Genomic DNA, 23,475 nt, shown 5'->3' with positions numbered 1-23,475 from the left:
CATTGGTTTCTGTGTTGTATGTTTCCCTTTACACCTATACAGTGGGCTCAGATTAATATGAAGAGAGAGTCACAGTTTAAGGTAATCTTGATTTTGGAGAACAGCTGAGGATGCTCTGATTTTTCCTTGATGAATTGATAGGGTGGCGTTCTAGAGGCACCCTCCGATGTCCTTCTGAAGAAAATTCAGGGGGTCATGAAAGCCAGGCCTAACACCCCCAGACAACCGCAAGTGTGTGGACTCACCATCAGCGGGGGCCAGGTGATCCTTGAAGGTTAATATAATATGCTTTCTTAAAAACATGACCTTTCTTTGCTTTTCTATTTTCACAGAAATATTGTCTACTTCCAGACTAAGTTTTCTTTATTTTATTTTTTTCATCTTTCTCCCTTAGGCATCACAAAGAGAATAATTTGAGATGGAAGGAAATCTCAGAAAATTTGGCATTGTAAGACGCTGATCTCCTGAATATTTCCCCAAGGTAAGCTGCTGCACAGCAATCAGGGATAGGGACGGTTTTCCTGCTGAGTTAACATGTTTCCTTTGTGATGAAAAGAAAGTAACAATTATAGCAATTTTGAGGGTCAGTAGCACAACTATCTTACATCAAATGCTTGGGTGGAAACCTAGTATGGCAGCTGGATCATGGCTATTGTTGAGTTGCTAACCCTTCCTAATCAGGAAGTTTTTACCAGGCACTATTCATCAATTTCCTTTAACCGACTCAACTGCTGTTCTTTTATCACATGAAAATAGTTTGCTACTGATCTCTCTGGTTACTTACTAAAAGAAGCTTCTTTGTATTGACAGTTAATTCTGGTTTTACTGTTTATGAAACTTATGACAATGTAAAGAGAGTTAAACCACAATGTTTTTTCCTTCTTTTTCAGCTCCCCAGACATGAATCCTTTCTCAACAAGGAGACATCTTCAGAAATTCTTCACAGACATTCAAAGAAATTAAAAAAAAAAAATCATAAAATGAGGGTGATCTGACTTCGCTTGTGTAAATAAGTGATGTTTAATTAGCCCACTGATTAAAATACATACACAGTTTCATGGGCAGGGAGATTGGAACAAGAGAACTCTCAAATTGTGTGCTCCTTGGACTATGTCAATATAATCGCTTAAAATAAAATATTAGAATTATTTATAACATGAGTGTGATGGCAGCCTTTTCTTGCAAACATATTTCACAGAGAAACATTTATAATAAAATCAGCCGTTACTACACGGAAAAAAAATTCAACCTGCAAGTTGTGTGGTTAATATAACTCTGTATCATCAGGAAGAAAAGATCTTGGGTGCCTAGCATCAAACCACTGGGTTGTTTTGTCTTTTTTTTTCTTTCTATCCTGGAATAATAACTGGAGCTATCATTATTAGACCTGACCCTTCCTCTGACTTGCTTAACATTTTTGTAGCTTTCCTCTCCAAGCTGTGATTTCATCTTCGCTTTTAACTAGTTATAATTATCTATTGAGCCACTTGACAGAGATACCACATGAGTATCATTAAAATGATACATGGAAAATCACTCTGTGCCCTCAGGATTTGAGATATTTATATAAATACAAAGGATATATTTATAGCTATTGGGTCCTTGTAAACTCACTCAGGTTTATACCAGATAAAGGACAAAAGCATTAATTTCAGAGGTAGGCTGGGTGAGAGTCCTGATTATTAGTTGCATGGTTCAATATGTCCCAAGACACCATCCAGCACAAAGTAATTTATAAACATTTTAATTTACTTAAAATTTTAAAATCGAGACATTTTATGTAACAACCCAAATTTCCAGATTTTCTTGAAAAAACGAGATCTAAAAAGGAGACGTATACTACACTTCTTAGTATGTCTTCATGTCTGCTTCAACCTTGTCTAAGATATTATGTTGACAAAGTCAAGTACCAGCTCAAGGCTTATTTTATGTATTTAATACCTTTGATTTGCATTAAAATGACACATCTGCAAATTTATACATAATGGAAAGAAAAAACCAGTTCTGTACACAAACAGAAATGGAAATGATTTTTTTTTATTATGTTCTGACACTAATTCATCTGTATGGTTTATGTGTATACGAAAAGTTAGAACCTCCTTTGTAGATTTCTTTAGGTCCAGAGCATACTTTGTACTTGGGTCAAATTTGGGAAGGAAAAGGATGTTACCACCACCACAATAGTAATAGCTTCTGCATAAATTCTTATTATATTACTCCTCAGTTTGAGAACCTTTATTGACTCCTTATCATTCAGTGTATAGAGCCCAAAGTCCTTTGTATGCATTTTTCTGGTCTCACCCTATCTCTCTGGCTTCATCTTCTAAAATTTTTCTTCATGGCCTTATATAATAATGCTTGAATAAATGAAGAATGGGAGAATCATAAACTGTCTCTATGTTTGTTTTTATTCATTCATAAGATTTAAGGGCATACAGAAATGGTTCAAATTCTAGTTTGTCACTTATTAATTGTATGAACTTGAAGATTTTATTAATTATGCGATCTTAACCTCTCCAGTTAAATCCAACCACCTGATTCTTATGAGAATTGAATTCTGTAAGAATAAATGTGAGTTATTTCCTTTTCCCCATCCATGCCATCTGTTATATTACTTTTTCAGTAATATTCTATGTGCTCGAAACTTCTCCCACCTGGCTTCCTTGTATAAGAAAGAGAATCCTATCCAATGTAATAATTCACACCCATGTCTACATTCTAATACCATCTACTATGACGAAGACTGGCCCACATAATTTAGCGCTTCTTAAGTATTAAGTGTAAGTATTGTCTCTGCAACTGTATTATATTATTTCAAGGGCAAGAGATATAACTGAAATCCCATTACAATAATAACAGATAAGTTGGAAAATGTAGCATTTATACAGCATTTTATGATAAGCCAAGGACTTTCTCATATATTACCTGATTTGCTTTTCATAAAACCTTGTGAGGTAGGTAAGTTAGGTATTATTTTATTACCCTAATTTCATATATGAGATAAGTGAGGGGCCTAGAGAAAGTAGATGTCTTAACTATGGTTTGAAACCCTAATTTATGTCTTCTGGCCCTAGATTCAGTCTTTCCACTACAGAAGCATACTGGTAGGTGTATGGTTGATTATGAGAATAAAAGTCCATTAGTTATTTGATTTATAAAACCTCATAGAAAGAGAGTTTTAGAATACACAACAGTCTTTTCTTCTATAGAGTTCCACAAAGTGTCTCTTTTCAATACCATTGCCCTCTGTTCTTATGGTAAATAAGACTGTTCTAACCTAAAGGCAAGGGGCAAGTTTTATTTCTTTGTTTTTGTTTTCTTTCTTATTCACTAGGGGTTTCCAGACCCTTGGAGATGGTTCAAGGTAATTCATAAGTGAAAAACCATATTCAAATTGCCCCAGAATCCATCACAGCCCTAGGATAGTACAGTACTTGTTTGCTACCCATTTGTGTCATCTGCAGGATCCCAAAAGGTATTTGATAAACACATTGCCTAGGAGTAATATTTTATACTGGGAGACTTACCCTCATGACCTATTCTGATGTATATTGTTTTTCAGTAAGCTCTGGGATCAAGCCCTAACTCTTACATGTCATTTCTACTTAAATGATTCTGTTTCTTCCACCTCTGACATATTCTTTTCAAATTAATTATTTGCAGCAATATTACAATGAGTGAAAAGTGATGATGAAAAATACCAAAGGTACTCACAAACAAATAGCGGACCAAATGATGGTCCTAATATATATCTCATGTATATTATATTATATTACAAGGTCATAGATAATAGATCCGTTCTGCTGTAATCCTACAGAGGACACATCATATAACCCAGGAGAGAAGCAATGGATCTGGGTATTTGTAACTGCTCGTGTAAAAGGAAAGATCAGAGTGCTGATGAATTATTTACTGGATGGTTATGCTCTCAGAACTAAGGTAGTTCTACATAAATATATCAGGATTGATTGAGCTTGATCCACCCAAGTTTCTGGCAGTTGAAAATATGCAAGCACACCTAATCATCAAACCTTCTATGTGAAAAAGATCCTTCAGTAGATAACAGCACATGTTCTGCTAATGAGTCTGATTGTTCTTTTTCCTAAAAAAAGATTTATTTTATTCCACCCTGACCCCACCTTGCCACTTGCACTTTCTGTCTGTTCTCTGTGTCCATTCATTGGGCTTTCTTCTATGTCTGCTTGTCTTTTCTTCTTGTCTTCTCTTTAGGAGGCACCAGGAACCAAGCCCAGGACATTCCAAGGTGGGAGAAAGGCACTCAATTGCTTGAGCCACTTCAGCTCCCTGGTTTGTTGTGTCTTTCATTGTGTCTCTGTGTCTCTTTTTTGTTGTGCCATCTTGTTGCATCACCTTGCTGTGTGAGCCAGTTCTCTGCTTGCAGGCCAGCTCACCTTCACCAGGAGTCCCTAGGAACTGAACCCAGGGCCTCCCACATAGTAGATGAGAGCCCAATTGCTTGAGCCACTACACTTCCCTGACCTATTTTCCTAATATGATAATTGTATCACCTTTCTATTCATCTATATTGGTTTTTCCAATCTTATTAAGCCTCAGGATCAGGTGGAGAACTTACTAAAATACAAATTTCTGCTCCATCCCTGTTCCACTCAAAGTTTCTGATTTAATAGACATGAATTGAGACTTGGGAATTTTCCATTTCTGACAAGTTCCCAGGTGATATGCTTACTGCTGGTCTTTGAGTAGCACTGAGACAGAAGAGACATTAACCTTTATTGCAGCAAAGTTGTAGATAGTCTGCTTTAAAATGATTCCTCAACCACCACTGAATGTTCTCATGATGCTAACACACATTTCTGGAACACTAACAACTGTCAAGAATGTCTAAGAATTTTATTTGAGCTTTATTTGTTATTTATCGTCTTAGACTGCTCAAGCAGTTACCATAAAACAGGTTGGATTAAACAATGGGAATTTATTCACTCATGGTTTAAGGCTGGCAAAAATTCAAATCAATGTATCATCAAGACAGTACTTTCTTCCTAAAACTGTGGCATTCTGTGGCTTACTGCTGGTAATCTTTGGTCCTTAGCTTGTCACACAGTAAGGCACATGGAACATCTTCTGGTCTCTTCCTTGTCTTCCAGGTTTTGTTGATGTTCTGCTTGTAACTTCCTAGTGCTCCTCTCTCTCTCTGTCTGTCTCTCTCTCTCTGTCTCTCTCTCTCTGAATTTCATTCCACTTATAAATGACTCCAGTAATGAAATTAAGACCCAACCTGGTTGAGATGGATCACACCTTCACTACAGTAACCTCATCAAAAGGTCCTGCTTAAAATGGGTTCACATACACAGGAATGGATTAGATTTAAGAATATGTTGTTCTGGTATATTTACAGTTTTAAACCACCATAGTTATATAAATAATACTTGTGGATAACTTTGAAAATGCAATTGTACTACAAAGCCTATAATAATAAATAGCAAAATTATTTCCCCTGACTTGCAAATTATGATACTCAAGGGTAATCAATTTACTATTTTATATTTTACTTTGTTATATATCTCCATATTTGTAAATAACAAATGTATATTGCTATTCCCTATTTCTTTCCATTTTTATATTATCTACTATTTTTCTACTATAGAAGATGTGTATTCATTCCATCTTTCCTTCAACTACCAGTATAGTTGCATCATTAATTTTAGTTAAAGCAGCATTCAGGTAAGATTATTCATATCTGAATCAAATAGTGTGCTATAATTACATTTTCTTTCTTGCATATTTTCCCTTCTAGGCTTATTAATTGATTCAATTTTGATTTTCTTAGTTTTTAAAATATACATATAATTAATTTATCCCAGAACTCTTTGGAAAAACTGTAGCTCTCCTTTCAATATTTTTTTAAAAATTAGGCAAAGAGTAGGTTTGTCTATTTGCCTTTTTGTTCCTCCCTCCACCTTCTGCCCCACCCCCTCCTCAGACATCTTTCTGGAGCTGCTTTTCATCCCCATTTTACAGTAAGAACTGGATGATATCTAGTTTTACTGCAGAGCTGACATTTTGTTACTTCCCTTCAATGTTTTATTTTTTATCTTTTATCTTTTCCCCCTCTTATTTCTTAGGAAATAGACATTTTGCAAACTGTTTCTTAATTTTTCTATTCCTATCATATTTTCATTTTCCAATTGCTTTTTCTTATATTCTAAATGAGCCTTTGTTTTTTTCTAACTTTCTATTTTTATGAAGCACCTTTTTCTTAAAGCTCTTTAAGGAAATTAAATATAGATTTTTGGGGGAAGTTTTCTTCTGTACCTTACATTGTCTCAGTCTCCCTCAAATTTGTTATGTCTTTTGTTTAATTCTGGGCTCTGGATTTTATGTTAAAAGTTCTCTCAAATGTCTGGGGATCCTTTGTTGCCTGTTCATACTTAGAGTGAAGTAGTGAAAATAATGATATAAATTTCTTAGTGTAGAGGAGGGCTTGCTGATGAGGGAATTCCCTGAAGGGTTACTGTTTATTCCCATGCCAATACTTGTATGTCTTACTTTTAGGTCCATTTCTCCAGATACCAATTCTACAGTCTCTTGCCTAAGGGGTAAAAGGTGGGCTGGCAGCTTTCAGGAGCCTAGAGAAAGAAGATAGCTTGGTTTATCAGTACAGAATATTAGGAGACTATACTTATGCATACCATTATGTCAAGCAGGTTGATCATGCAACACTATCTTCCTTGGAGACAGTTGAAGGGGTCCCACATAGAATCTGTTTGCACACTTCATAACTTGAGCTTGTGGCTTCTATTGCCAGGCACACACTTCTCTGGCTCATGACATCTTATCTCTGTTCTCATTCTGGAACCATGCCTACCCATACTCAGGCTACCCAGACCTATCTTGTGGTTAGTATGAGGCTACCCATTATTTAGGAGACCATTAGAATTGAAGACAGGGATCTGGAGTCTCTGTTAGGCAAGATTCCTTAGAGAGAGAGGTGAGCGTATCCCACTCTGGGTGACCACCTCTAAATTCCAACTAAGTCTTGGAGTAAGGAGGAGGAAATCATGGTCCCACTGCAATAATGGGGTATTGGTGTGTGGATATTCCACCTCCAGTGGAGGAATTTAGCCCTTCACGAGATTCTTATTTCCTGATGGGGCATTAATGATTTTATTAGAAAGGGCCCTCCTGAGTAGGGTGACAAGCTGGTTCTTCTCTTCACCCCATGGCTTCCTCTAGGAGACACAGTTAAGTACCCTCCCTGCTTGGGGCAATAGGTCCCATATTAAGAGGGTGGCTGCCATGATAACTGACAGAAGAGCCAGAGTGGTAGACAGTAGGCACATGCCTGTTAGTCCAGCAAGTCCTGAAACCCACAGAATGGGTCAATGGCCCTTCCTCTCAGAGTCTCCACTTGTCATGCTATGTTCTTGTGGCTACTAGATCAACGAGTCTCAAAGGATACCATAGATATGATCTGCGAGGAGAACTTTGAGAAAAATATGAACTAAAAGGAGGATGATGAACCCAACTACAGAGATGACCTGCTCCTGACAGACCTCTTCCCCAAAATGCTGAAATACAGAGGTAGAGTAGAAGGAGGATTCTGCAGATCTCCAGTCTCTCCCTTTGGCCCCCATTGAGGAGTCTGCACCCCTGGTGGGACCTTTTTACCCAGGTTTAATTACATTGAAAATGGCCTAGGATTGGGACCAATGGACCTGATCAATCCCATGGACTGAAGGCTGTATGTCCAGTGTGTATCCAATTTGGAGAAGGGAACAAACCTTTTTGGTGCTTTTGGATACAGGAATCCAGGTCACTATCATTATGGAGATGCAGAAGGGAGGGTGTAACAAACAGAATTAGGAGGTTTCAGGCATTCCACACTGATATGGAAATAAGAGGCTACCACTATACTGTGCGTTACTCCATTTGGTCTTTTGGCTGCCCCTGTGGCCACATTTTCCACCTGGGAATGCATAGAAAGAATTGATATTTGCAGCACTGCACATCCCAGAGGTGACTGCAAGGGTATGCTCCCCCATCCCAACAAATTCTGGCCATCACACCTTAGTAAATGACAGACCACATACCCCTAGTGTTCCTATCTCCTCACATCATTTTCTAACAGTGGCAGAGTTACCTTCCTGTTAGGGAAAATGACATTCCTGAACTTGTAAAGAACCTTCTTCATGAGGTGTCTTCCACTCTTCTATCTCTGCGCTTAATAGCCCAGTAGGGCCAGTAAAAAGAGAGGAGTATGGTGGCTAAATATAGATTTTTGGCATCTGAACGCAGAAGACTGACTCAGACATTGTAACTCTCACAGAAACCATTATACCCTCCACCAGCATTTGGCATGCAGTCACTGACCTGGCAAATGCCTTTCTTGCCATCCCACTCCAGAAGGAGAACCAGAATCAATATACTTTCCAGTGTCTAGACCTACAGTGTACCTTCACTATATTGCCACAGAGGTATTTAAACTCCCTCACTATTTTCTACCAATGGATGGGACAGAATTTAAGCACACTAACTCTGCCCAAATGACTCCAAGATTTCCATTATATTGATGACATCATATTGGTGGACAAGAGCCAGGAGAAAACTGTCCAGGAATTGCCCACATTGCTAACTGGATAAAACCCAAATAGATGCAAGGTCCAGTCCAGCAGGTCACCTTCTTAGGCAGTATATGTGCCAGGGCCCAGTACCAGATCCCTGACCTGGCTCAGAAAAAATTACTCTTCTCTAAAGTTACTCACCTACAAAAAAGGAGGCCCAGCAGTTGATTGGGCTATTTGCATATTGGCAGCAGCATATTACTGATCTCAGTATCCTCCTGGCCTCCTTACATGAGGTGATATGGAAAGCAGGTGCTTTCCACTGGAGAACAGGGGAAGAACAGGCCATCCAAGAGGAAAAGTCACCTGTTTCAGCCACTCTGCCTCTAGAACCTTCACAGCATGGAGTCACTGAGCTTCTGTTTTTGTCCCTGACAAAGCTGGAAATCTCTAGGAGTGAGGCAGAGCATGATCCATGCCTGGAAGATGAGGACAATGAACTTACCCTTGGTAACACCTGTAAAATAGTTGAAATTGCTATGACTGCTTCTGCTGCTGAGTGGATCCACCACAAAACTGGACATGGAAATTCTGACACCATGAAATTATGGGTTTAAGAACATGGATTACCCCTCTCATTAAAAGAGGTCCAATCTACCATTTACCACATTGAGAGATTGTCAACTACAAGTCAGAGCTCAAAAAGGGTATAAGGGCTATTCCTTGAGAGGCCATACATGCTGTTCATTGCAAGTCAAATACATCAGTCATCTCCTATCAACTCTAGGGAAGTTCTGTGCCTGGGCTGTGGTGTCACCTAGTCATGCTATGGTCTTGCTTTTCCAGTTCACTCTGTGGACTCAGTATGTACATGACACCTGGGAAAAGTAGCTCCGCCACCCCTTCAGGTACCCAGGCAACATCTTCTCTGACCAAGGACCCCACTTTACTGCACATTTCATTCAATAATGGGCCCAGACCCATGGAATTAGATGGGCTTTCCACTTTACTCACCACCCACAGGTAGCTGGCATTGGAAACTTTATTGGTTGCCTGAAAACAAAGCGTTGGCATCTACACCTTGATAATTTTCTTACTGGATGGCCTGTCCATCTTACTCAGGCTTCTGGAAGCTGAATTCAGCATTTCCCTGGAAGGGAAATATGGCTTTATCCCATTTCCAAGCACAGGGAGCAGACAAGGGTGGGGAGGACCTCGGGCTTTGCTGTACATCTGATTTTACACCTATCAAGATGAGAATTGACCCCAAAGAGGAACTAAGGACAAACCACTTAGGAATCTCCTTTTCAGTCACGGTCAGGGGATCATCCAGCTTTTTCCCCATTATATCTTCCAAATGATTCACAAGATAGTATGAGGTTAGCGTTACCAGGTGGAGGGTTGGGGTGATGGAAGTGAGTCCACAAGGGCTTAACACACATACGGTGACAATCTGGTGGCCTTGACCTGTGAGGCCTGATACACACATACTGGAGGTTAGTGGTCAACATCTACCTCTAGGTGGACCAGGAATCCCCTGGGGAATGGTCAGATACTGGTGTTCCCACACCTTTACTGCCAACATTTTGGACAGCTGTGGGCCTGTAGGCCCAGCCGTCTCCACATTTATGTCTGAGATGGGAGGGAGGCTTGTCGCAGTGTGGGCTCGCCCGGAGGGCCGCTGCAGGGGTGGTGTGGGCTCGGGCGGAGGGCTGCAACATACGGAGGGGCCTTCCGAGAAGGCGCTCAGGGGCCGGCAAGGTGCGGAGGACGTGCGGTAGGAAGAAGACTACTGAGGAGACCAGGATCTGTGCGCAAGTCTGATTTATTCAGGAAGTACAGCGGTTAATATAGGGCGAAGATGGGGGAGGGGCAGGGGGCGTGGCCGGGGGGCGGCAGACGGCTGATAGGTTCGTGCAGGGGTGCATCACTGGTTGCGGGCAGAAGACGGGGTAGCCAGGGTTCTCGGCGGCAGCGAGGCGGGGCTGTCATGGCGCGGCGGTGGCCCTCGGGGGAGAGGCGGGGTTAGGCCACCGAGGCGGAAGCGGTGCAGCTGGGCAGAGGGGCGGGCAGTACGCCCGAACCCCAAGCGGAGGGCCTTAATGCCCGTTTCCACCACCCGGGTCCGACTCGCACTGGCGCCTGGAGACGAGCCGACCCTTGCTGTCGCCGCGCTCTCACACGGTGCCACCCTACAGAGGCTGATGTTGTGGAAGTTACTGGGGAGCTTCCACAGTAGTTAGGCCTGGTCTGGAAGTGAGGCATGTACTCCTGGGGAAGTCGGGGACACACAGAGCAGTCATCTCCCAGCTCTTGCATACCTCCTTCCTTTCCTATTGTGTGCGGATATTTCACTGGGTTTCCATTCTACAGCCAAGGGGAGACATTAGGTCTAATGAAAATGTGGGACCGTACTTTAAACGCAGATAATACTGGGCACTAGCAACCCCAACTGCTTCTCAGGCAGGAATTCTCAGTGGCATCTCTTCACCCTTGAAGTGATAAATAATTCAGCACTAAAACAGCACAGTGTTTTCTCTCTGATGCAAAGAGGGGCATAGAGAGCTGCCATCCACTGATGCTGACCTGAGCAGTTGGTATCCCTAGGAGGTCAGCCATGATGGGATGTCTTCTCCTGCTCTCTTGGACCCGTAATGCTGTGTAAGTAATAAAAGAGTCATTTGCTGAAAGTTTCTTTTGTGCCTATGTTCACACGTTATGCCATAGAGCAACTCACCCCCCAATCAATATTCGGTATTTACAGTTACATGGAACCTGCTTTTTCACTACAGCTTGGCATCCTTATTGTATTAGTCAGACTTCTCCAGAGAAACAAAATCAGCAAGATATACATAATTATTATATATGTAAAGAGGTATATTTTAAGGAAGTCACACATGTTATTGTTGGGCCTGGCAAATCTGAAATTTGTAGGGCTGGCTGACAGCCTGGAAATTCCAGTAAGAGTGTTGTTGAAATCTTGAGTCTAAAATACATAGGGAGGCCTGTAGACTGAAAACTCAGAGAACAGATAATGTGGTCTTGAGGCAGAATTTTTTCCTCATAAGAGCTTGCTCTTTGGTCCTTTAACTGATTGGATGAGGCCCACACACATTATTGAGGGTAATTTCCATTTAAATTAGACTGATTGTAGATGCTACTCACAGCTACAAAATACCTCACAGCAACATGTAGGCTCAGTGTTTGAACACTGAACATCTCAGTCCTTTCCAAGTCTCTTAAGTCTATGCCAGTTAAACTATCTGCTTTCTTGATTCATTTGATGCACTTACGTCATTTCCATAGATGCATTTATGTCATTTCCATAGGAATTCTAGAGGGAACAAAGATCTCTTATGTACAATCTACCATGTATTACCAATTGATAAGTACTTTCTACCTCAAGTATATCAAAAAACAAACTGCACAGGAATAGCTCCATGTTTCATGTCAAAATTTGTTCTGAAATTATTTATTTTAATCTAAAAATGATGATAATTTGATCTTATCTACACCAATGTAAGAGATGATTCTTAGTCTTCGTAATTTAAATGTATGGCCAAGACAAAACATGGATTTCATATTTTAGAATTCTTTGAATATTTATAACCTTCAATACATAGTTGAGCCTTGGTAAAATTTATAATATTACATTAACATCAACTAGATTAAAAAAAATGCATAACGCTTTTTTTCTAAAGTTTGCTATTATATCTTCCATTTTACTTCTGTTTTTACTACATGCTTTTTTATTTTTCCATAACTTTTCTTTCTTGTCATCCTTTCATTATTATCCATAATAGTTTTTATAAGCTCATCACATGTTTGTTCTGTTCTTTTCTGAACTCAGCACTATTCTGAGCAACAAATTACTTTCAATATATAGATAATAGTCACCTGACTATTTGGAAGCTCTTTCTTCTGATTTTAACTACCTTTTGTTTTTCAAAATATTACTTCCCATTTTCAAACTTTCAGAATAAGTGGTTCTTTCATAAGCTATAAAGATGAATTGAAGGTAGATACGTTTTCGTAGGCACAATGACTGCATAGTTTCAAACTAAGAAATAGGTCTTTTTTATATAACCTTGGAAAGGCTCTTAGAATAAAATAACCACACTGAAAATAGTCATCTTTCATTTTGCTTAAACTGACTTTTTTCTATTTTTAAAAATTTTCCTTCTCTCCATTCTACAGATGTACTCTGTTTGCAAAAATGAGTGACAAAACATGAGAGATGATGTGTGAATGTGAAAACATTTATTTTACATTATCTTGATTGTTAAGATTGTAAAGATGAATTGCTTTCCAAATGAGTTTTGTTTGTTTAACCAAAAATAAACACGATTAAAAAAAATAGAAGTATCTTCAGCAATGTACACAGAAATAGATTTCAGGTTGGCATTACAATGTATTGTGTTTTGGAAAACTACAAAACGTATGTTCTGGCTTCATTGGTTGAATGGGTGATAGCCATGTTACAACTGTAAGTATAACCATGAACTGCACTTTAAGAGAAATCTAGATGAGAAACAGCATTTAAGACTTTGGTCTTAACAGAATTGTTCCAAATCCTCACTTTGCCACTGTGGTTTAACTCAACCATAGTTTAATTTAGTTCTCTGGGCCTGACTTTCTTCAACAGTAATATGGGGACTTACAACTAAAACTATTATAAATATTAAATGAACTTCATACACAAAGTATGTAGCATGGTACCTGGCACACAGTGCACATTCAGTGAATAGTTGTTAATATCATTATCAGACCATACAAATATATGTGATCAAGATGAACGAAACTGTACAGAATACATAGTAATTAATTCAAATGGACACCAAAATCAGCAGAATTACCAATAATTACCTTTTGGGCAAATGAAAACTACTAGGCATTTATGCTTAGAAGAGGTGACACTCTGACTTGCTAATGTCGCTAGATGAAATGTAATAGAAATGATAAAGGTTGCTGGGTTGCTGAAGAGACTGCTGTCTTTTAAAGCTAAAATGGTTTAAAATGTGTGTTAATCTGATGATTTGCACTAGCTCGCTTTTCAGTGTACTCAGAAGAATCACTTTATACAACAAATACTCTGTGATTGCCTATTATGTGCCTGGCTTTGTTTACCTACCGTGCAAAAGGAAATACCTCCTTTTTATGCTCTGAATACTTTCCTTTTCCACAGACACTTCCACTGGGCCTGGGAGATGGGCAATTCTATGCTTGGACAGATGGTTTAAGAAGAAAAGACTGGCATGACTATGAAAGCATTCAGAAAGAGGCTATGCGCTCAGGTATGAAGTTCAGTGTAAGCTAAAGTTCTACTTTATCTACTTCAGTGTCTCATTTCTCACTTAAAAGATCTCTAAGTAGTTTTCCTTCTATGCACAATAAGATATGCCTCATGGGGATATTGGAGGTCAACATTAGGCAGAACCAAAGTATCTTCAAATTTCAGAGAGAAAACAGATAACAAATAGCCTTTACAATATTAGCTGCAGAAAAGGTCATTAAAACTTTAGAATTCCATAGTACTTTATGTCTCCAAACTGCTGTTCAATAATTTCTGTGGGTTTCTTGGGATTTATCAATGAGACATGAACTGGTAGATATTTATCTTGAGCTAGGCTCACTCATTAGAGCTGAATGCAGTGGTATGACAATTTGTAGATATTTGGCAGGAGTTACAGCATGTTGGTGGAACACAGGTGTCCGTCCAGAAGGTCTGAAAAATTAGGTTGTTGGAAACAGGAATTCAGAAGGCTGAAGATTAGAAACCCAGTGAAAACGGATAACATCTGATAGGAAATCAAAATAGTCTACAATTTGGCCAAAGGATCTCTGATTTTAATAGTGAGGTTGTCACAGAAGTAGAGAAACTATGGGTTGGGTGAAGACAGATGAGCAGCACTGAGTCACTGAACGATTGGTCAGTGCAGCCTCACAATTGTTCCCATTCACTGTGTAAGGTCCCCAGGTCAGCATGCATACACTGCATGATCTCACAACCTTGTCTGTAACTCGTCCTCGCAGGGTAATTGGGGTGAGAGCATTCAAATACGCATGAAATTGTTCAGAGCTGTGAAATTTTCTTAGCTATGTGGTTGAGCTAATTATAGTCTCCCGTCATTTCCTCCTTTCATTTCTTTTCTCTAAATAAAACTGTCCCCACTCCTTGCCCTACTTCATTAAAGCTTCTTTACCCCAGGATATTCCTACTCCTCAGAACATCAACCTCTTCCAGATTTCATCATCTTTCTACCTTGGTCACAACCCCATGAACGGTGAACGAAGGGAGCTCTTCACCAGCATGCTCATTTCCCTAGCCCAGTGATCTTTCCTTTACTTGCTTGGTCAGCCCTACATTAATCCAACAGTCTATTCCTGTTTATCATCCCAGGATGCTGATTTTTTCTGAAATTTCACGTTTTACCAACTGAAGCCACCACAAGTTAATAACGTCAACAATAATGATAATAATAATAATGACAACCTAAAATTTATTGAAGAGCTGTTTTGTTCTAGAAGCTTTACATATATATTTCACTTAAACCTCATCATGACTGTCATATATAGATATTATTATCTTCAATTTATAATGTAAAACTACAATAAGGACTGAGAGCCCTAAGAAATTAAGAACTTTATTCAAGCTCAAACAGTTAATAAATTGCAGAACTGGATTAAAAACCAGGTCTTGTCTTATTCCATCTCACCCTCTGTGTGGTATCAAATTACAGTGGTAAATGTTTGACAGTAATAGGCAGCCACAAGGGCACACATAGTAGGGAGTCTCCTTGATTCATGCTGTAGCTTCTCCATACATGAGCTATGTAAATGGCAAATCAATTTCTTTCTGACATTCTACTTTGCAGAAGTGCTGTAAGGATTAAAGAGGATGTACATAAAGTAATTGGACAAATATTTGGACATATTATAAACTCAACTAGTGATAACTGTAATTATCAATCCATCTAAATTATTTTCACATAAATTGTTATGCCCATACTTTGCTTGTACTAATGTGTTTGGGATTCAAAACTCAGTACTAAACTTTTACCTCTGCTTCATATCATCATTTTCCCATCTTGGATAAATATGCCTTTTACATGTTCATTCACGTTTAGGCCAAGGATAACTTGATCTACAAAGAAAATTGATGATATAACAGGTTTTCTAAAGTGGAAATATTTTGTGGAATGAAAAACCTTTAAATGTTAGAATGTTACATGATTCCTAGAAGATGTATGACAAATGCAAAAGACCAGAAGTCATTATATTTTTATATCATCAATTAGAGCATAAATACAAGGAGTGTACTAAAATGTGTGTGTGTATGTAGGAACAAAATAAAAATAAACACCTGCATACTCAGTTTTTTTTTCTTTTTTATTATTTTTCTTTTTTGTGTACTCAATTTCTAAGTAAAGATAAAGTATTATTTGTGATTTTCTATCCCCTCCATATCTTGAATATTTTTATTCCCTTACTTTACCCTTTAGTTTTTACCACCAATATATTTATCCTAAACAAATATTGTTTTATTTTGCCTGTATATGAACTTTGTCTAAAAACGGAATCATATTGTATGACTTATTTCACTCAAAATTATTTTTGAGATTCATTCATGTCAGTGTGTGTACCTCTGGTTCATTCATTTTTATTACTGTTCAATTTTGACATATCCTCTTAATAAATTTTTGGGTAGTTTCCAAGTTTTAGTTAGTAATTTTGCTTATATACGTTCTTGTACATGTTTCTGGTACAGAGGTAAGATTTTCTTAGGGAAAATTTTTTTAATGGTAGTGTTTGTATGTCTAGTGGATGAACATTTTAACTTTACAAGACTATAATAATCTGTTCTCCAAAGTTGATATACCAAATTTCATTTCTATCAACAATGGATGGAATTCCCATTGTTCTATTACTTATAATATCTCCTTGTTAACACTTTGTATTTTGTAACATTTTGATTTTTTTCCAACTTGATGGGCATGAAATAATCTCTGTCACTTAAATTTCATTTTACTAATTTCTAAAATTGTTGAGCTCTTCATTTTATGCTCATGAACCATTTATGCTTCCTTTTTTTAAAATTACTATTCAATTCTATTGACACATTTTTATTGTTTTCCTCTTTCTAATTGATCCACAGAGGGTTCTTAATTTTGGATATTATCATTTGCTGATTATATATTGTAATATCATACATTGTGTGGACTATTTTTTAAAAATACCTTTCTGTACCATTTAATGAATAGAATTCCTTAATTTTGATGTAGTCAAATTTACATATGTATGTGTGCATCTATCTATTCAACTACCTATCTAAATTTTAAGTATAGGCTATACTGATGTCCTTTACTGTCCTTTAAAGTTTGCTATGTGTAGTTCTTAAGTTCACCTGGTCTTTTTTCAATACGGGGTGAGGTAGGGGCCAAATATTTCAATCCCCATCCCATATATTTGAAGATTTATCTTTCCCCCAACTGATCCGAATGCTGCCTCTATTATAAATCAATTTTCCATAATTGTTTGTCTTCTTTCTAGGTTCTTCATTCTGTTTTGTGAGTAAATATCCCAATGCTAATGCCATAGTGTCTTGGTATTTGGCAAAACTTTCTTGCTCTTCTTTTTGGGTGATGTGTTGCCATTCTTAGCATTATACTTATCCTGAAATTTTGGATTAAGTTTGTTAAATTTCACATAAACATACTCACACACACACAATGGTATTGAATCTATTCATAAATTAAGTTAAAACCTACAATTTTCCAATACTGAATCATCCATTCCATAATATACCATATTAATTCCTTCTTATTTAATATATTTGGAGATAGGTTTGTAATTTTATTGTAAGGTCTTTTTTGTTTTATTGCTAGAACATTGACATTATAATAGTTGGTTCTGTAAATGTTAATTTTTATAGAAATTAAAAATTGTTCCTGATGTACAGAAATGTTAATAATTTTTAATATTAGAAGCTATGGGTTCTTTTGGATTTTTGATGTTGACAGACACAGCACCTACAAGTCATAAGAAGCTTTTAAAACATTTTTTCTTTCCATTCTTGACCTTATATTTTTTCATTCTTTTGCTCCATTACTGCATGCTCTAAGAACTCCAGTGTAATGTTGAATACAAGTGGTCGTAGAAAGTTCTCTTGATTGTTAGGATTTGACAGTATCAACTTAGATGCTTGCTTTAAGATTTTTATTTATTTATGATCTCTACTTATCTGTGCTTAATTTAAATATGGATTTTCGTAGTTTTTAAGCCTTCTAGCCTCACTAAGAATTTACAGTTATTTATTTTTTAAAAATTTTAATGAAAGCTGATTTTAGCAGTGATTTTTTTTTTGTTCGTTTGCATGTCTGGAAATAAATAATAGGTTAAGTTTTATTTTTTATTTGTTATTCACGTAAATTATATCAATTGCTTTTGTAACAGAAAACCAAATTTGCAACTCTGGACTAAATATCTTTTCATTTATCGTGCATTTGGTTTGCTATATTTTGCTTTACATTTGCAAATCTTTTTTCCTGAGTGAACATTGGCCAGAGATTTTTTTTTTTTTCATAGACTCTTTGTTAAGTTTTGGTAACAATAATGGTAGTTTTATAAAATAACTTGAGTAACATTATTTTTCTATACTCTGTAATTGTATGTTGTATACTTCAAATATTAGTTTATTGATAATTAGGTAGAACTGGTGGGCAAAATTATACAGACCTGAAATTTTTTTGAGCAAGTATTTTTAACTACAAAGTTAACTTTTTAATAGTTACAATACTAGTTGGTCATCTGTATATCTTGGAATTAATTATATTTTTCTATGAAGTTGACCATTTAAGTGTTCATATTTATTAACATATTTTTTCATAATGTCCTCTTAAAATTTTTGTAATATCTGCAAAATGTTTAAATTATGTTACTTTACTTTCAAGTATTGTTTATTTGTGCCTTTTCTTCTATTTTTCTTAATCTATTTCACTAGGAATTTGTCAAATTTATTAACATTTTCAAAAATTGTTTTTAACATTATTAATCTTTTCTAATGTACACTCTTTTCCTCTGATTTCCAATATGTTATTTGTTAATTCCTTTCTTGTATTCTCTGTCACTATTTTGTTCTCTCTACTTTACAAGTGGTTTATATCTCCTTAATTTCAGCCTTTTTCCACTTAACAATAAACATTTAGGGCTAAAAATTTCTCTCTAAGAACCACTTTAACCACATCTCTAGTCCAATGTTTTATATTTGCTTGCATTATGCTTTTGTTATATTTTGAAATATCATCTGGTTTGCTTGGAAATACTGAAATTGTTGTAAAAATAAGAAAATCCAGAAACTACCTCCTGATGAAATCTCAATAATTTTTACAAAAATTTATTATCAGTGGGCATTCATTTCATTATATGGCCTACTATTTTATGTTGATATTATTAAGCTCATATTTTTTCCCTAAAACTTGTCTTTTGTGGTATGTATCTTTGTGGTAAAATTATCAGATATTTAAATACTTCTAAAATATAATTAGTCAGTATATGGGTGGGGGCATTTTTTCCATACACCAAAGGTGGCTAGTAAGAAAAAGGCGGCATGATTTCCACTTTTAAGAAAATGGACACTTGTTGGGAAAAACAAACCTGGCAATTGACAGGTAGATCCCAAGATCTTATAAATCAATAAATAATCAATAAATCAATTAGGTCCCCCCTCCCAGACATACATCTATACCCTTAAAATTTAGCTAAGTTATAAGAATTCTTTGTGTTTTCTAGAAAAATTGCCACTAATGTTCAAAGAAACCTGGATTTCTTTATTGTCTCATAGAATATATTTATTAGATTTAGGATCAGCATTGACTAATTCAATTTATCTGTAGAAGAGTATGCAATCAATATTTCAAGTTAAGGAAGGCTTTCTGGAAGAAGTAAACCAATATTAAAAATAAAGTCATATTATGATGTCAGCTAAGGTTGTGCTTTTTCCCAATTAATTTTCTGATTTTTCTTTTGCAGGAATTGTACTTAACCAGTCACACTTTAAGAAGTTTTTTTCTCCCCTACTCATCCATTTTCTACATATAATTTATTATATTTCATTTGTTAGTAACCTTTGAGAACTTAGTGCCACTAGACTTTATATTTAACTATTTAGCTATCCCTTCATGTTGTACTTCATCACAAAATTGAGAAGCATACTTTTGGAATCTTCATTCAAATTATTTAATAAATATTGAATGGAAAAGTTGAAGTAAAGATTCCTTTAATACAATATGGAAAACAATGCACAAATTGATATTGATCCATATTCAACATACACTATGTAACTGTGGTAGCAGCTAAGAGCTATCCAAGTGACATTTCTTCATATAAAACTTGAAAACAAAACAAAATGACAGTATATTGCTGAAATAAAGATAAACTCTGCCAATGGCACGTCCCTGATCTATGGATGTAATAACCTGTGCTGGAAGGCAAGAAACAATAAAATTAGTTTGTATAACTGTTTCTTAATTAATACGTAATGTTCCCTAATTCATTTAACATCATTTTCTAAGTGGCAATTTGAAAGTGTGGTACTTCAAAAGAAATCCATCCACAGGGTGTGTGTGTGTGTGTGTGTGTGCTTCATGTAATCATCAAAACCACCTATCTGCGTTTCTAGAAAGCATTATTTTTAGTTTTGAAATTTCAAAATTTTCCTTTCTCAGTCTTTTTAAAAATTTTAACTCAAAATATTTTCACTGTGTTTACCACTTGTGTTTAGAATTCAGTATAAATGAACATTTAAAAAAACTGTTTGCAAATCTATTTGACCTATTTCTTTCAAATAATCAATAAATTTATTCCAGTCTAAACCTCAGTAACGTTCTGAAATTATATCTAAATTTTTACAACTTCTATTTGTCTTAGCTATTCATACATAGAGGTTTGAATGCCCAAGCAGTCTCTGAGTCCTCTGTCATTTGATTCATTTATTTCTTCACTCATTCAACAAATGCTTTTAAATGCTACTATATGTCAAATACAGCACCAAGCTCTGGAAGAAAACACAGAGAAAAGAAATTGTGTTGGCTCTTGAACAGCAAGCAGCATAAACAGCAGCTCTAACTAGTTATTGACACGACTGCCATTTCGAGCCAAAACATTACTAGCTCTTGCCTATTTTAATAGCGTCCTTGTCCCATAGACAACCTTTCAAATAGTAGCCCAATTTGAAAATGCAAAATCAGATAGTCTCATTTTTCTGGCCAAAAGCCTACAAAGGTAAGTCATTGTAATCCAAACTAAATCCAAGTCCATTCCATGGCCTTGCACAGCCCAGCATGCTCTGTCCCTGGTCCATGTCTCTGGCCTCATTTCCCAACGATTAACCTCTCAATCCCTCCACTGACCACAAGGACCTCCTTGTTTACCCTTAAATATGTCAAACACGTTCTAGGAGTTTCACTCGTTTTTCTTCCTGCCTGGAATGCTTTTTGTCCTTACGTCCACAACCTCCTCTGTCATTACAGTTACCAGATCATATAGCATCTGCTTATACATGTCTGTCAATCACCATAATATAATAATATCCTTTTGCTTCACTCTCTATTCCAATACGCTGCTTGGTTTTCCTTTATAGCAATTACCCCTATCTATTTATACACACATATACGTTTCCATGTAATGAGCTAAAATGTTATGATGTCTTAAATTATAACCACTTGCCCAAGGGCTCTAAACCACAACATTATCTTTAATCATTTGAATTGAGCTTTTTAAATAATGACAATCCTGCATTATTCAAAAGTATTATGTAAACTAGCCACATCAGGATTGTTATTTTCCTTTCTGGAGATTCATCCCACCTCCCCTTAAGTCTCACGATTTAAGTAATTAAGGGATCATGCTAATTACTGTAAACTTTTATAGTAAAACATCTAAATGATATGAATTAAAACACTAGGAATTTATCATGGTTTAAAATAATTAAACAGTAGCTTTCCCTAAGTTCCTTTTTATAACATCTTACTTTAATGCTGATCTGGGACATATATTGGTTCTTAAATGTCTTTATTTTATATAATTGATCCAAGATTTTCAACCAAACAGAATAGAGAACAGAAATGTGCTCCTTATTTGGAGAGACTATAACTACTTTCCTATCAGAAAGTAAAACTGGTAATTTGCTGTAACTATAGAAATTCGTGGTCATCTCTTACTGCCCTCAAGTCTCTTAAAAACAATATCTAGCATTTATTTTATGACTGCAACAATGCGACATTATATATTTTTAATCATTCACTGTAATTTATACATCTATGATGAGCTTTCAACAAATTTCATAATGAGGTTTGTTAGGAGGTGGTCAATTTTGTGAAATGTTACCAAAATAGCATTCATTATTATTTATTAGATTAAAGTTACCTTTTAATGAAATATTTCCTTTAACAGTCATTGTATAATAATGAAAATGTAAAATGGAAGTGAAAAGATTGTGAGCATTCTGTGGTGATTTATCATTTATATGTCTAATATTAGAACAAAATTTAACAGAAAATGAATTATCTGGGGAAAAATTATTCCAGTCTTAAATATGAAAATAGCAGTTTAGATATACCTAGGGAGAGTTATTAACTGCAATCAGTTTGTTTCAAAAAATACAGACCAACTAGTTTAAAATAATTCAATTTATTTATTACAAAACTCAGAATATCTATTGTTTAAGTGTGCATGAGATTAACTGGGCCTTATTTTTCTCATTTGTAAATTGTTGTTTAATAATAGGACCTATCATACAGTTATTTTAAGCATTAAAAATTAGGTAATTAAACTACGTTGGTTGTAGTATATGCTCACAAATGGTGTTACTGTTTTCACACAGCTCTGATTCTCAGTGCCTGTATGATTAAAAGTTAACTTCCTGTCATAATCTCTTTCATACCTTCAAATCTAGTCAACGGACACAAATTCTCCCCAAAATTTCCAGTGGGGTGTTTATATTAACTTTTTTTTTTCAAGTAGAGCTATCTTTCCTTATGTTTGGATTTATTTTTATAAGAGAAACATTTTGTGTGTTTCTGTTTCTGCCCCAAAACCTATGCTTCCTCTCTGTGCTGTATTTGTACTTTGTCAGAAGGAAGAGAGAGAATGATAAAAAAATCCTTCTCATATGGTAGTAAATGCAATTATTATTATATTGTTGGCAAAAAAAAAAAGGCTTCCATTTGTGAGGAGTCATATGAGACTATCACGGCCCTTGATGATGTAGAAACAGAAAAATGATCCAGTAAAGGAAGACTGTGTCTGAGAAGGGACAAGAAGGAAAATGAGAAACATTTGTGGCAGAAGGTTCTGGGTTCTGGGCTTCTAGGTTCTTGGCTTGTGTCACATAAAAGAATTAAAGGATATGCCATAGGGTAGGCAAGGGAGTAAAGAGATTATTAAGAAACAAGAAAAGGAGAAAAGTACGCAATCCGAGGCATGGACTGCGGCCGCCTGCAGGCCCAGGTCAGGCCTTTTAAAACTTTTCCTCTCCCTTCTCATAGTGTTGGGGAGGGGTCTCAGCTGTTTGCTGTCTGGTTGGTCACCCCATCTGTTAGTTCTTAGGGGGCCAATGGGGAGGCGTTTTGAAGGCACCCGAGGCACCCCCTTTTCCCCAAATGGGATTCTCATGCCCAATGGGATTCCTGTGGTCAGCGTCCTGCAGGTCTTGGCAGGTTTAAGCTTGGCAGCAGCCTTTCCCTCAGGGGGTTTCCGGGCGGAGTTTCATGGCCCTGTGCCTGGCCGCCATGTTTTCTGTCAGGTGGGAGCCGCCTTCCCTCTTTCACTCTACTAACCTGCCTCACATCTAGTAAAGTTGTGCACAGCTTGATACATTGAATCTCCAAGGCCTGGGTAAACTGAAGTTTAACTTGGTTTGATATTTGCCTTTCAT

General features: G+C 36.6%; 1 protein-coding gene across 2 annotated transcripts in view; it reads left to right on the top strand.

Moving 5' to 3' along the window:
* GALNTL6 (polypeptide N-acetylgalactosaminyltransferase like 6) overlaps positions 1 to 23,475 on the top strand; it is a 1,335,131-nt gene that overhangs the window by 417,903 nt on the left and 893,753 nt on the right. For both annotated transcript variants that reach the window (XM_058308264.2, XM_058308217.2), the window contains exon 3: positions 13,729 to 13,837. In XM_058308264.2, the coding sequence (XP_058164247.1) occupies positions 13,729 to 13,837 (109 nt within the window). The remainder of the gene's footprint in view (positions 1 to 13,728; positions 13,838 to 23,475) is intronic.

Source organism: Dasypus novemcinctus, chromosome 1, assembly GCF_030445035.2.
Source record: "Dasypus novemcinctus isolate mDasNov1 chromosome 1, mDasNov1.1.hap2, whole genome shotgun sequence".
NCBI classification, from domain to species: domain Eukaryota; kingdom Metazoa; phylum Chordata; class Mammalia; order Cingulata; family Dasypodidae; genus Dasypus; species Dasypus novemcinctus.
The sequence above is the reverse complement of the archived record's forward strand: the minus strand, read 5'-3'. Positions and strand labels throughout refer to the sequence as shown.